The sequence below is a fragment of the Nicotiana tabacum genome, chromosome 5 (genome assembly GCF_000715075.1).
Source record: "Nicotiana tabacum cultivar K326 chromosome 5, ASM71507v2, whole genome shotgun sequence".
Lineage (NCBI taxonomy): Eukaryota > Viridiplantae > Streptophyta > Magnoliopsida > Solanales > Solanaceae > Nicotiana > Nicotiana tabacum.
Window position 1 is genome coordinate 127,902,682 of NC_134084.1, and position 14,382 is coordinate 127,917,063.

General features: G+C 34.8%; 1 protein-coding gene across 1 annotated transcript; it reads right to left on the minus strand.

Annotated features, from left to right (window-relative positions):
- Positions 1-2,603: 2,603 nt before the first annotated feature.
- On the minus strand, positions 2,604-9,546 carry LOC142180956 (uncharacterized). Its single transcript, XM_075253061.1, has 9 exons — positions 9,160-9,546; positions 8,806-9,063; positions 4,844-4,992; positions 4,597-4,766; positions 4,422-4,547; positions 3,800-4,189; positions 3,554-3,685; positions 3,295-3,429; positions 2,604-2,851 (listed from the first exon to the last, which is right to left on the minus strand). The coding sequence occupies exons 1-9, from the start codon at positions 9,544-9,546 to the stop codon at positions 2,604-2,606; spliced, it is 1,995 nt and encodes a 664-aa protein (XP_075109162.1).
- Positions 9,547-14,382: the final 4,836 nt, after the last annotated feature.

Here is a 14,382-nt window from a genome sequence, read left to right on the forward strand (position 1 = left end):
ATTAGGACTGTAGATTTCAACACCTCTCCCTCATCTTCTTCTTACTGGCTTCAAGCCTGCTACTCCTATTTCATGGGGTGGATTTGCAATAGAAGAGCCACGTACCTACATAAACCAATCTCTAATGGTTTAAATTAACTAAAACCAAAACATTTAACAATAAAACTAGGGAGAGAGAGACAGTGTGTGTGAGAGAGAGATTCAAATTCAGTAAGGCACATGTGCAGTTAATTGATCGCAATTCACAAGTACTGAAGTACGTGTTATTACAACTAATTAATCGATATCCTAACCCTCCCATAATAGAACTTGTCTAAACTCCAATCATCAAAAAAAGTTATTTTTCTATTTATTATGCATACGTGGAGAAATAAGAATGGACTACTTAGATGACATTATTCATCAATCAATAAACTCAGCTAAAACGTGCGAAGTGTAGCTTCAATCCCACATCATCTCCATAATTGTAATTGCAGTCTTACCTAATACATATTGATTAGGTTTTATTTATTTATTTAAATATATAATCGTTAAACAACTACTTCATCCACGTAAGCTACTTTATTTGTTAGGATTAAACCGACCACCATTGTAGATTCATTTCCTAAGACCAGCATCGGAATATCTTTGTCTTTATTTATTTATTTATTTTCTTGAATTTCTTTGTCACTTACACATCGATAATTAACATTATCCAAACAGATTAAAGTTTTATTTATGTAAATACCCGTCCTGCAACCGACATTTTTCAAGCCATGGACCGTTGCACACGTATACTTAACTTTTCTTTTATTTAAAATATTAGTAAGGGATCTTTATACAAATAGTCGTCCATAATCATTGTTTACTTTTTCTAGCAATATACATAGATTATCCATTGATAATACACAATTATACACATATAATACATAAATTACGCATATATTATATCTCCAACGACTATTTTTAGTTTAAGTGTTTGGATGGACGGCTATTTAGGTTAAATCTTCTATTAGTAAAGTTATATTTAAATTTTGTAACATTTGATGATCTTTTATTAAGGTATTTTAGTTAGATCGAAGTTGAATAAACTTATATTTATCATGAGAAAAAAAGTATTTGATCTTCTATGCTAGAAATAGAATTTATTACTTAGAAGGTCACTAAGCTATTGGAAATAGATGAATAAAGTCATTTTTTTGGTATCAGAACAATCACTAATCCTTTACTATTTCACTCAAAAGGTAAATTTTCTTTCTTTTATATCAGAAATATTACTTATCTTTTGTTATTTCACAAAAAAGGTCACTCAAGCCGGAAAGTGATATACCATGCCACTTTTTAATGACGTGGCACCTGATTTTATAAGCAAAAAAGAGAAAATATCAAACCCAATTCATCTTAACCAGAACTTCCTTTTCGACCCAATACTTGGCCCTAAAATCCCTTTATATGCTAAATAAAGGGATCTCTTTATCTGTCCAACAATAATAAAGGCTTAAATACAAAGATTTTGGAAGCACCATCTGTGATGGTTTTGGACTTTTGAAAAGTATCTTTCACAAGAAATATACATAATTGATACAATATAAGTAGTAATTATACTTTTATGAAATGTACCACGTGTTGGTCTAGTGACCTAATTATTTTTCGCAAGAGCTTATTTACTCACAGTTAAGTGATCTAAGTTAAATAATCTAACATATTATATTCTAATTAAGAGTCAAATGGGAGATTTTTGGTTAAAAAGAGTTGGAGCATAATAATTACTATTTTTTTGCCTTAAAAATGGGAACCGTGTTATTAAAACGTGGCTGGATGTATTATTCTTCGACTTGAATGACCTTTTGAATGAAATAAAAAAGATTAGCGATTGTCCTTATACAAAAGAAAGAAAAATAGTCTCTAGAGTAAAATAAAAAAAGATAAATGACTTTTCCGATACAAAAGAAAGAAAAATAACTTTGTTCACCTATTTTCAATAGTTCAATCTAATAAACTCGCTAGAAATAACATTAATTCAATTCGACCTAAAGCCTTTTTTTTCAATCTCGATCAACAAGTGCTATACTCAAAAACTAATCTCTCTCCCCCTTGGAAAATATCTCATCCCCGCAATAATGTATGTGAACAAATAACAAATTACATGCCCATGTGTAATATTCAAACAAAAACTTAAATGTTTCAGAATGATTATATTGCTGGTTACACCACATATCTCAATATTTATTCAAAGAAATTAATAAATAATGAAGAAGGGTGGGGGATAACCCAAATTTAGAGCCATAATATGTGGAAGATATTACATTAAATAGTTTAAATTAGGAAAGAGAGAAGGGTATGTGCCAAACTGCCAATTACTCATGAATCATGATGAGATTTGTGAGCTTGATGAATCTAAGTTTAATTTCCAGAATCATCCAAGCAATTTGTAATTAGGTTTGAGAGTAGAAAGGTTGAGCTTAAGAGAGAAAAGATGAATTACACCGAAATGAAAATCTGTTGTTTTGTAATATATGAGTACAACTTTATGTACAATTACACACTAACTCAACTTTGTACTAATTTAACTAATTACTTAACTACTGGGTCCCACAACTATAACCGACTAACGAGCTCATCTTCTAACTAACAAAACTTACTAATAGCTCACAAGATTGACCTTCAACTGGAGGGTGCAAGATGTTAAGCACTCCAAGCTTGCCTAGTAGAAATGTATGCTGAGACTGTCCAAGACCTTTAGTGAGAAGATCAGCTAGCTGATCTTTAGTCCCCACAAACTGTGTGCTAAGTACACCTTGTTTGATTTTGTCATGCACAAAATAGTAATCGATCTCAATATGTTTGGTGCGCTTATGGAAGATAGGATTGGCTGCAATTTGGAGAGCAGCTTGCTATCACAATAAACCTCCAGAGGTCGCTTGATAGGCACTCCAAGTTCAGCAAACAATCCTAATAACCAGACTACTTCTGCTACTGCTAGGCTTCTATACTCTGCTTCTGCACAGCTTCTTGACACTGTATGATGCTTCTTAGATTTCTAAGAGATGAGTGAGTTGTCAAAGTTGACTAAGTACCCAGTTACTGAACTTCGTGTGTTTGGATAACTTGCCCAATCTGCATCACAAAAATATGTCAAACTATCTGCACCTGCACTGCTTAGAAATATCCACATGCATGGTTCATGTTTTAGGTATTTGACTACTCTCATAGCAGTATCCCAATGAGATTTTATGGGTTATTGCATGAACTGACTGAGAGTTTGGACTGCAAACACAATGTCTGGTCGTGTAATAGTCAAATAGATCAACCTACCAATCAACCTTTGGTATTCACCCACATCTGTCAGGATTTCATCACTTGTAGTGCCAGTGTGTCTGTCAAACTCAGTAGAAGTGAACTTCTGGTTGAGATCTATGGGAGTTGAGACTGGCTTAGCAACACTCAATCCTAAATCAGAGATGAGTTGAAGATAGTATTTCCTCTGATTCAATAGAATCCCTTCTTTGGATCTCATAACTTCAATTCTTGAGATCACCAAGATCCTTCACCTTGAACTTCTAATAAAGGACACCTTTGGTCTCATTGATGAATTTCTCACTATTTTCAGTGATTAGTAAGTCATCCACATATATCAACACTGCTACAAAGTCATCTCCTTTCCTTTTAGTGAATAATGAATAGTCATATAGCCTCTGAACATATCCTGCAGCTGTTAAGGCCTCACTAAGCTTAATGTTCCACTGTCATGAGGCTTGTTTAAGCCCATATAATGATTTCAATAGTCTACAGACCTTTGTCTCTCCCTATCTCCTAAAACCTTGAGGAAGTTCCATATATACTCCCTCATACAAATCCCCTTGCAAGAATGCATTGTATACGTCCATTTGTGATATATTCCAGCCTTTAGAAATAGCAAGAGCAATCACAGTTATCATCTTGGCAACTGGTGAAAAGGTTTCATTATAGTCTAGACCTTCTCTTTGGCTATAGCCCTTGGATACCAACCTAGCCTTGAGCCTTTCTACCTCACCATTTGCTTTGTATTTTATCTTGTACATCCATTTTGAACCAATAGCCTTCATGCCTTTTGGAAGGTCAACAACATCCCAAGTTATGTTATCCTCTAAAGCCTTAATCTCAGTTTTCATGGCTTCAATCCACCTGTTGTCCTTAGATGCTTCACTGAAGGTTTTTAGTTCTATTAATGCTGAGATTCCAGCCAAGAAACTTCTACATTTACTAGTCAACCTGCTATAGGATAGATAGTTGGATAGGGGATATGAGGAACTCTTTTTTGTAGTGGTCACATTATGCAACCATAGAGGTTCCTTTGCAATTTTTTTTTATTTTCTGACCTCAGTTGACTCTTGTTCAAGCATTGCTGGAGGAGTCACTTCATTTTCCTGCATTAAGTGTTTTTTTCTGAACTGCATTACTACTTGATGATGCATCAACATTATCATTTTCTGTTACTCCATTGTTGTAATCTGCATTTATTGCTGGTGAGTCTTGCATATCATGGGCATTTGCTTCTCCAATTCCTTCATGTTCTGTGATGTTAGTCCCTGCATTGTTAGTCAAAGCCACTCCCCTCAACATACTCCTCTAAATCACTGCTTGCAATTCCTTCTGACTGCAGATGCATATTGCCATAGGAGTTCTGTAGAGGTTCAAATTGTTCCAGGCCTGAGATGGGATCTATAGTTGTTGTATGTCCTTCTCCATAGTGAGATGTGGAACAATGTTTGGCAAATGGAAAGATATTCTCCTTGAAAATAACATCTCTGCAAATAAAGAAATAATTAGTATTCAAATCCATTAGCCTATAGCCTTTTTGTGTTTCTGCATAGCCAAGCAATACATATGTTTTTGCTTTGGTGAAAATTTATCTTCCTTAACCAAATTAGTGGCGTAACAAAGACACCCAAATACTCTAAGGTGAGACAATGAGGGTGACTTCTTATGAATGAGCTCATATGGAGTTTTCCCATTCAACAACTCAGTAGGCAGCTGTTTATCACATACACAACTATTTTGATGCATTCACCCCAGAACTTTGTAGGAACACTTGCTTGAAACTTCAATGCCCTAACTATATCTAGAATGTGCTTGTGTTTTCTCTCTACTACTCTATTCTATTGTGGAGTATATACATGTTACGACCCAAATTCCACTAGTCGTGATGGCACCTAACCCAACCCGCTAGGTAAGCCAACTAATATCTATCCAGTTTCAATGATATTTAACAGGATAATTAATCAAAAAAATTATCTAAATCTTATACATTCCCAACGACTGGTAGTACAAATCATGAGCTTCTAAGAATAGAGTTTACAAAGCTAATATGAAGTAAATACATCATTTGTTTGAAAAGATAGGTAAATAGAGTTTTATAATTCTAAGACTACCATGAACAAGAGGCAGTTACAACAGAGACACAAGTACATCTTCTAATTCAGCTCCCCTCGAACACAACAACATCGACATTCGGAATCTGCACGCAATGTGCAGGAAGTGTAGTATGAATACAACTGACCTCATGTACTCAATAAGTAACAAACCTAAACTTAGGTTGAAAGCAGTGACGAGCTGGAACATAGGTTAAGTTCAACACCAATATCCAATAGCAGTTCATAACAATGTACAACATATAAATAAGGAAGTAATTCAGAGAGAAAATGCTTGTTTTTTTCATAGTTTTTCCGAAAAATAGTTCTGCCTTTCAAGTATATAAGTGCAAACTCAACTCCTTTACCGAAATCATCGAAAATACGAGTAAGTTTGAAAATTGTGAGTTTTTTCAAAAATCCTTTCAATAGTAAATATGATATTTCATTTCTTCCAGATAGAATGTGTGAAATACCTCTCTATGCCCAAATATCAATGTGTGAAAAAAAGTCATGAATGACGTGATACCGTCCATCATGAGGAAAAATGCATCTCTATGCCTATATGCCATGTGCATGTCAAATGCGATGCGACTTAGTAGAAAAACCATATGCGTACTCTCAAAGTATCAATTCACTCAGTCCTCCCATTCACTCAGTCCTCACAGCCACTCAGTCCTCACAGTCACTCAGTCCTCCCAACCACTCGGTACTCACACTCAGTAGATACCTGCATTCACTGGGGGTGTGCAGACTCCGGAGGGGCTCCTTCAGCCCAAGCTCTATAACAAGCCAATCATGGCATAACAATCAGGCCATCGGCCTCACTCAGGCATAAATCAATAAAACATGTTGCGGTGTGCATCTCGATCCCATAAATATTCTCACAATCAGGCCATCGGCCTTACTCAGGCATAAATCAATAGAACATGCTGCATCGTGTAGCCCGATCCTATAAATATCCTCACAATCAGGACCTCGGCCTCACTCAGTCATTAATCTCTCCAGTCTCTCAAGCCCTCAATATTATAAAACTAGCCGGACAACAATGATATGATGTATCAATAAATAATAACTGAGATTGAGATATGATATGAATGCATGAATATGACTAAGTACGAAATATCAATGAAATCAGTAAGGTGACACCAATAAACAACCATTATGGATCCTAACAAGATCAACATAAAGCCTAAACATGATATCACATGGTGAAAATACAGATATCAACAAACTAGGGCCACTAAACAGTGCCAGGGAAACAACAGAGTCACAATTCACAGGGTGCATGCCCACACTCCCATCACCTAGCATGTGCGTCACCTCAACACCAATTACATAGCACATAATTCGGGGTTTCATACCCTCAACACTAAGTTAATAAGAGTTACTTATCTTGAACAAGCTGATTCCACTGTCGAGCAAGCCAAGCGATGCTCCAAAAATGCCATCACGCACGTTCCGACCTCTGAACGACTCAAAACTAACCAAAATACAAATCAAATACATCAAACAATGCTAAAGGAACCAATCCCAATCGAAAAAGGTCGAATATTTAATCAAAAGCCCAAAATCAGCCAAAAAGCCCAACCCGGGCCCGTACCTCGGAACCCGACAAAATTTATAACATTCGACAACCCATTCAATTACGAGTCCAACCATACTAGTTTCACTCAAATCCGAATCCAAATCTGTGTTCAAAACTTCAAAATTCACTTTATAAAATTTTAGACAAAACCCTCAAATTTCACTTTAAAATCATCAATCAAATGCCAAAAACGAAGATGGATTCATGAAATATAACTAAAATCGATTATAAAACACTTACCCCAATCCATATGGTGAAAATCGCCTCCAAAAATTATCCAAATACGAGCTCCCCAACTCAAAATATGACCAAATGAACAAACCTTCCATATTAAGTAATTTTACCCAACTGTTCTGCCTCGTTTTATGTGTCAAACAATCCCGAAACTTGCTTTTAATACCTCCACTAGATTTCTTATAAAATTTAGTCAAGATAAGCTTTTGAATCACTCCATTTTTGACTTTATAATGAAGGAGATATGTTGGTTTCAATATTTGAAAATAGTGCAAATTTTTAAATACGAAGTCGTGGCAATTTCGTAATTAATTTGAAAAAAATATGGCAACCTAATTCTTAGTAAAATGGCTATAAAATCCTCATACGATGTCCAAATTCGATGATTCTTTTTGGTATACCTCCATAATTCCAATAAGGATCTAATGCTTCAATCAAAATAGAAATTAGAGCTCATTTGCTTAATGTAGTACCATTTATGCTTGAAGAAACGACGTCGAAACATAAGAAAAATGAGCGCAACACAACCCAAACCTATCCAAAACTCACCCGAGCCCCTCGTCACCCCGTATGAACATACCAACAAGTTTCATAATATAATACGGACCTACTCGAGGCCTCAAATCATGTATAACAACACTGAAACAACGAAACGTCCCTCAAATCAAACTTAATGAACATTCGAACTTTCGACTTCCAAGACTCGCGCCGAAACATATCAAATCAACTCGGAATGAACTCAAATTTTGCACACAAGTCCTAATACATCATACGAAGCTACTTGTGCCCCCAAAATATCGAGCAAAGTGCAAATGCTCAAAATGACCGGTCGGGTCGTTACAATACACAACTACTTTGATGAACTATCCCATAAGCATCAAACAATTCATTTATGTGTTTGTTAAAAAAATTTGTGCCATTATCTATTCTAACTACTTTAACTTTGGACTGAAATTATGTTTGTAATAACAACAAACCCAGTTTTATCCCAACATATGGGGTCTGGGGAGGGTAGTCTGTATGCATACCTTACCCCTACCTAATCCAGGTAAAGAGGCTGTTTCCAATAGACCCTCGGCTTAGGAAGGGCAAGAAGAAGAATAGGGAAGCAAGGAAGGAAGAAAGAAAGATGGAAGCGAAAAAAAGGAGAGATAAAGGATAAGTAATATAAAATAATAGCAACAGGGAAATTAGGAAGGGCAATTAGGTTTGTAACATGGCAAGAAATTTCTTCAACACCACAACATCATCACTTTTCAATTGAAGCAAATGCACCCAAGTATACCTTGTATTATCATCCACAAAAGTTAGGAAGAAATATTCTCTATCATATGCAACAGAGATAAAGGATTTTCATTTCTACTCATACTTCTAGGAAATACTAGGAAATACTTTGGACTGAAATTAGGTTTGCAACATGACAAGAAATTTCTTCTAACACCACAACAACATCACTTTTCAATTGAAGCAAATGCACCCAGGTATATCTTGTATTATCATCCACAAAAGATATGAAGAAATATTTTCTATCATATGCAATAGAGATAAAGAATTTTCACTTCTACTCATACTTCTAGGAAATACTAGCCTACTTTGCTTAGCTAGTGGGCATACAGGACAATTATTATTCACTACTACATCTACAAATTTGTTATGAAATAGATCCAAGTTCTTCATAGTACTAACTGAAGCATGGCCTAGCTTTTTGTGCCATAAGACTCTATCTTCTTTATTACTTTGTGTAGTTGTAGTTGATGCAAATTTTCTTATTCCTTTGATAAATTTTTCCAAATCTCCTTTGAAGTTCTTCTTCAATATGTACAGACCACCTCTTTCTCTACCAATCCTCCTCACCTTACCATTGTAGAGATCCTGAAATAAACAGAAGTCAGGGAAGAAATTCAATGAACAACACAGCTGCCTAGTTAGTTTGGATACTGAGATTATGTTGAACTTAAACTCAGGTACAAACAAAACATCTTCCAACTTCAACTCATCACATATAATAGCATCTCCAATATGTGTTATATTAGACTTCTCTTCTTTAGACAAATGTACTTGATCATTGTCACATTTATTTACTTTATGCTTAATATTTAACATATCTTGCTCACCAGCTATGTGATGCGTAGCTCCATAATCAATTATCCATTCTTTACAAGTAAAGCTTGCCATTAAGGAGGTTGTAATACCTGCCATGTTAACCTGATGTTCTGGAGTTTCCTTGTTCAGCATGCTCAAAATCTGCCTATATTGATCCTTAGTGAAGTATGGTCCTACCTTTAATCCGTCACAACTACTTCTTCCCTCATTCTGATGTGCTGATTTGTCATTCTCTAAGCCACCTGTCGTCATGTTAGCTGCATATACTTATTTTTGAAATCAGTTGAATAGATAACTAGCTTGTAGCAATTTTTCTTAGAGTGCCTGGGTTGTTGCAGTAATCACATTTCACAAATGGCTTCTTTCCTTTGTACAGTCCCTTGTTATTCTGCACAGTCATTTTCCCTCTACCTGTTCGTATAGCAACATGATCTCCTCTATTTGGCAAGACTAGATGTGCACTAGAATTCTGTCTCTCATCCTCTATAATCAATGCATAAGCTTGATTCAATGTTGGCTCCACAGTCTTCATTAAGATCTGACATCTTGCTTGATGATATGTCTTATTGAGACCACTTAAAAACTGCATTAGCCTTTGCTACTAAAGGTGTTCAACATACTCTTTCGAATTAGGAATAGGCACCACTGCATCATACTCAGCCCACAATTCATTTAACCGAGTGAAATATGCAGAGATTGAATCTGTTCCCTGCGAAATAGTAGCAATTTTCCTATGCAACTGAAATATTCTCACACGATTCACTTTATCGAACCTCTCTCTCAAGTCTTCCCATACCAAATGTGCATTAGATGCGGAGACAATGTCGTTAAGTAAATCCGGAGACATAGTGTTTATGATCTAGGAAAGCACGATTGCACTACTTATTTCCTAGTTCTCATGCAATTCAGATTTGAACGAATCCTTTTTGCATGTCCCAAGTACAAACCCTAGCTTCCTCTTAGCTTGCAAAACAATTCACATTGAACGATGCCACCGTCCGTAATTTTCTGAACCAGTAAGTTTTACAGGAATCAAAATCGAACTAGGAGTATCTGAGGGATGAACGAACAAAGGATGTGTGTGATCGATTTTTTCGGCCGCCATTGACCATCGTCAGTCACTGCTCTGATACCATGTGAGCTTGATGAATCTGAGCTCAATTTCCAGAATCATCCAAGCAATTTGTTATTAGGTTTGAGAGTAGAAATGTTGAGCTTAAGAGAGAAGAGAGGAATTGCAGTGAAATGAAAGTCTGTTGTTTTGTAATAGATGAGTATAATTTTATATACAATTACACACTAACTCAACTTTGTACTAATTTAACTAATTACTTAACTACTGGGTCCCACAACTATAACCGACTAACGAGCTCATCTTCTAACTAACAAAACTTACTAATAGCTCACAAGATTGACCTTCAACTGGTTCTGAGTCAGCTCTGACTATGACTTTTTTTTTTTAATTTTAAAAAATAATTATGACTTGGCTATTGGCTTCTACCCTAAATCTATAAAATAATGCAGAATTTTTCAGAACCCAAAAAATCTACGTATTTATTTAAATGAAAGAGAGATTAGCAAAAGAGGAATCAAAAACATCGAAAAGATGATTAAGGCCATACTTTTTGTTTTTACAATTACTTATAAGATGAATGCATATTGGTCAAGAATCAAAGACAAAGAATGTAAAATTTTGTTTGTTATTCAAGAATTTGCAAGTTTCATTCACGTAATGTGTGTAACATTAGAATTCTCGTCTGTTTTCTCCTTTATTGTTGACGAGTCTATGCACTCAAAAACATTTTAAAATGGAGAAAAAAAGGAAAAAATAATGTTCATTTTCTCTTTAAATTAATTTTGGAAATTTATGGTCAAGTTTTTCATTTATTTATGTAGAATATTTCCCAAAGTTAATCACATATATGCATGATTCATAATGGTCATGTCATGGCATTAATTTCGGTCGGGTATTGTATGAAAGGTAAAGATGATATATAGGGTCTATTTTGAGGAACTTGGTGGAGATTTTCTATTTGATTCGAGTGGGTCCCTTTCCACGTCAGTCTTGCATGTTGCCACGTCAGAGTTGAATTTCTACGCAGTCCAAAAGGTCCACGTGGACATAGGGACGGTTACCTAATTTTTCAACGTTAAAGTTGGAAAAGACAAAATAAAAAAACGAATTAAAACAAAACGATACTAGTTATCTTTGTTTGTTTTAATTTGATAATAATAGGATCTTCTAATAATACCACTTAAACAGCAGTTAAAGAAGGACAAGACACATTGAATAACCATAAGTTTCTATTTATGTGAACTTATTAGACTGAGGAGTTTTTAAAAAAAAAAAAAATTAAATTTGTGATGTAAAAAAATGCATATATATTTTGTGTGGCTATAAATCTTTGCATAAAAATAAATTGATTCTAAATATGAAATGGATTATTTTTTTTGCGCATGAATTAAAAAAAAATATGTCCACATAAATTAAAACGGGAGAGTAAGATAAAAGTTGCTGCATGCAGTTGGAAATAAAACGATAAATACGAATTAGATGCTAGAGCAGAATGTGTGGACATGACACCAGATAGCCACTTTTAAGCATGTTGTTTATAATATATTCACAGTTTAAAATATATTTAATGATTAGCCAATTTCATTCAAACTTCAGGGCACGATGTCCTAGAACCTCAAAGATTAAACTTCAGGACATTGTGTCCTAAAGTTCAAAAATTATGTCCAGAAGTTCAAAAATTGTATCCAGAAGTTCGAATTTATGTCCTGAATTTTAAATTAGTAGTTCAGAAATTTAGGACACTTAGTCCTGAATTTCAAATTAGCAGCTCAAAAATTCAAGAAACAACTTCTCTGCCCCTCGGGGTAGGGGTAAGGTCTGCTTATATATTACCCTCCCCAGACCTCACTTATCAGATATACTGGGCCGTTGTTGTTGTTGTAAGTACTGAATTTTCAAATTCAGGATACTTAGTTCTGAATATTGCATGAATTAGCTAATCTTGAAATATATTATAAATTGTGAATATAACTTAAATAACGAACTTAAAAGTGACTATTGTTACACTTTGCCCGCAGAATATTTATAGTCAAAACGTTCAAATGAAGCTTCCTTTTAAAAAATAAAAAATAAATTAAGAACTAGGGGAAAGAAGTCAAGAACCGTTAACATATGTAGAACAAGCCATTAGTAAAATAGAACATTAATACTAGCTGTTCCAAATATTATTAGCATTGTCGAAATACAAGCACGAGCGCTGATTTCGTACGGATGTGTTTTAGGTCCTTATTTATGGATATACCTCATTGGCAGTGTTAGTGTAGGATTTCTATAATATAGTGAAAAATATTTATCCTCTTTTTTATATTTCATAAAAATAAATACGTAAAAGCTTTTTATTTGTAATTTTATTTTTTAATAATCATATTTTAATATAATTAGTTATGGATATACCTCATAGGGGGTGTTAGTATAGGATTTTCATAATACAAGAGGTGTAAGTGCTTGATTCTATATTATAAGGGATGTATCCAAAACTGAGTCATATTAGAAGGGTGTTTAGTATAATTAACCCTAAATTTTACTATACATATAATTAAATAATCACCTATAACAAGTTATTATTTGATTTTTCATGCTCCCGATATCATGTTTATTATAAAGAAATTATTTGTTATTAAAGGTTCATTTAGTTTGATAGAGTAAAAAAATTTATACAGTGTCTTCTGATGTTTAGCTTAAAGTATATATATTTCTATGTATATCGCATCATATTTTACTTTTGTTTCATGAATTTGGGATGTTAAATGCTATGATTTATATTAATTTGAAGTGTTTTTACTTGTAGGAATGATTCAGGAGCAATTGGGGGCGAAACGTGCAAGATTTGAGCTAAAACGAACAAAATCCGAAAAGGAGGCCATTTGGGCCCCACAAGCAGCGCCTGGCGCCACCTGTGGTGTTGAAAACAGTACGTGCAATTTGGGCAGCGCCCTGGTGGGTGCCTGGCGCCAGGCTGGGCCGCCGTTGACGCGGATTTTGTTCTATTTTGCCCGAGACACGGTTTATTCGGCCCTAGACCTACCCAACATGTATAAAAGCAAGACTAAATCTATTTTTTGGAGGGGGACGCCACTGTGGAGATATCTAACACACTTTGAAGGAGAATTTACGTGGGAGAACACACACCACGCTTGGAGGAGGCTTCTAATTAGTTTTTCTTTCTTTTCTCTTCCTTTAATTTCATAGTTTATTAGTTCTAGAGTTTTGGGGTGCCACATGAACGTTGTAGTTTGAAGTTTGAATTGTTCTTATTATTTTATCATATTGGTTTATTTATTCAATCTTGCGTTTAATTATTTGATTGCTTGATCACCAATTGAATACTATCTACGAATCTAGGATTGAACTCGGGAGAGGGAATTCTAGATTGCATATAAGATTGAGTAGAGCAAGATCTTAACTCTGAGGGGGAGCATATTTGCGGTTAGGATAGGAATATACCTAATCGCCTTACTTGGTTATTATACGGGAATTATAAATGCGTTCTTGTTAATCCTAATTCCATAGGAATATAGGCATTAGGCTAGCTTGAATAGGCGAGTTGTACTTCGGGAGAAGGCTACGAGCAATATTAACCTCGTCAATCAATAAACCAGATAAATTAATTAGACGATTTAAGTGAAAAACTCAACGAGATTGTTAGCTAACCCATAGCTCTAGAATATTCATTCACATTAAATTCGTCTCTATAATTAGCCAACTTGTTTTCTTTAATCTCTTAGTTTGTTACTTTAGATTAGTTTTAGCTAAATATTCATACTTTAGGATTCGCTTGAATAGATTAATTGTTTGGTCTAATTTAGTTGATAGTTAATCACAAGTCCATGTGGGTACGATATCTGGACTTACAATCCTATATTACTTGTCGACCACGTATACTTGCGTGTGCGTTTGGGAGCAACATCTTCGCATAAAAAAAGGTTGAAGCACTACTAGAGTTGTAATTGTGGCCTTTGGATGTGGATAAGCTACAATGGTAAAAATTTACCCGCACTGGGTGTTTACACCCG

Bases quoted from the DNA above. Each gene is read 5' to 3' on its own strand.
- LOC142180956 (XM_075253061.1), bottom strand. From the start codon at position 9,546: ATGACGACAGGTGGCTTAGAGAATGACAAATCAGCACATCAGAATGAG. The intron at 4,190-4,421 runs GTAGTAATGCAG...CTGGAATCTCAG, and splicing joins TAATGTTGATGCATCATCAA to CATTAATAGAACTAAAAACC. The intron at 3,686-3,799 runs GTTTTAGGAGAT...TAACAGCTGCAG, and splicing joins ATATATGGAACTTCCTCAAG to GATATGTTCAGAGGCTATAT.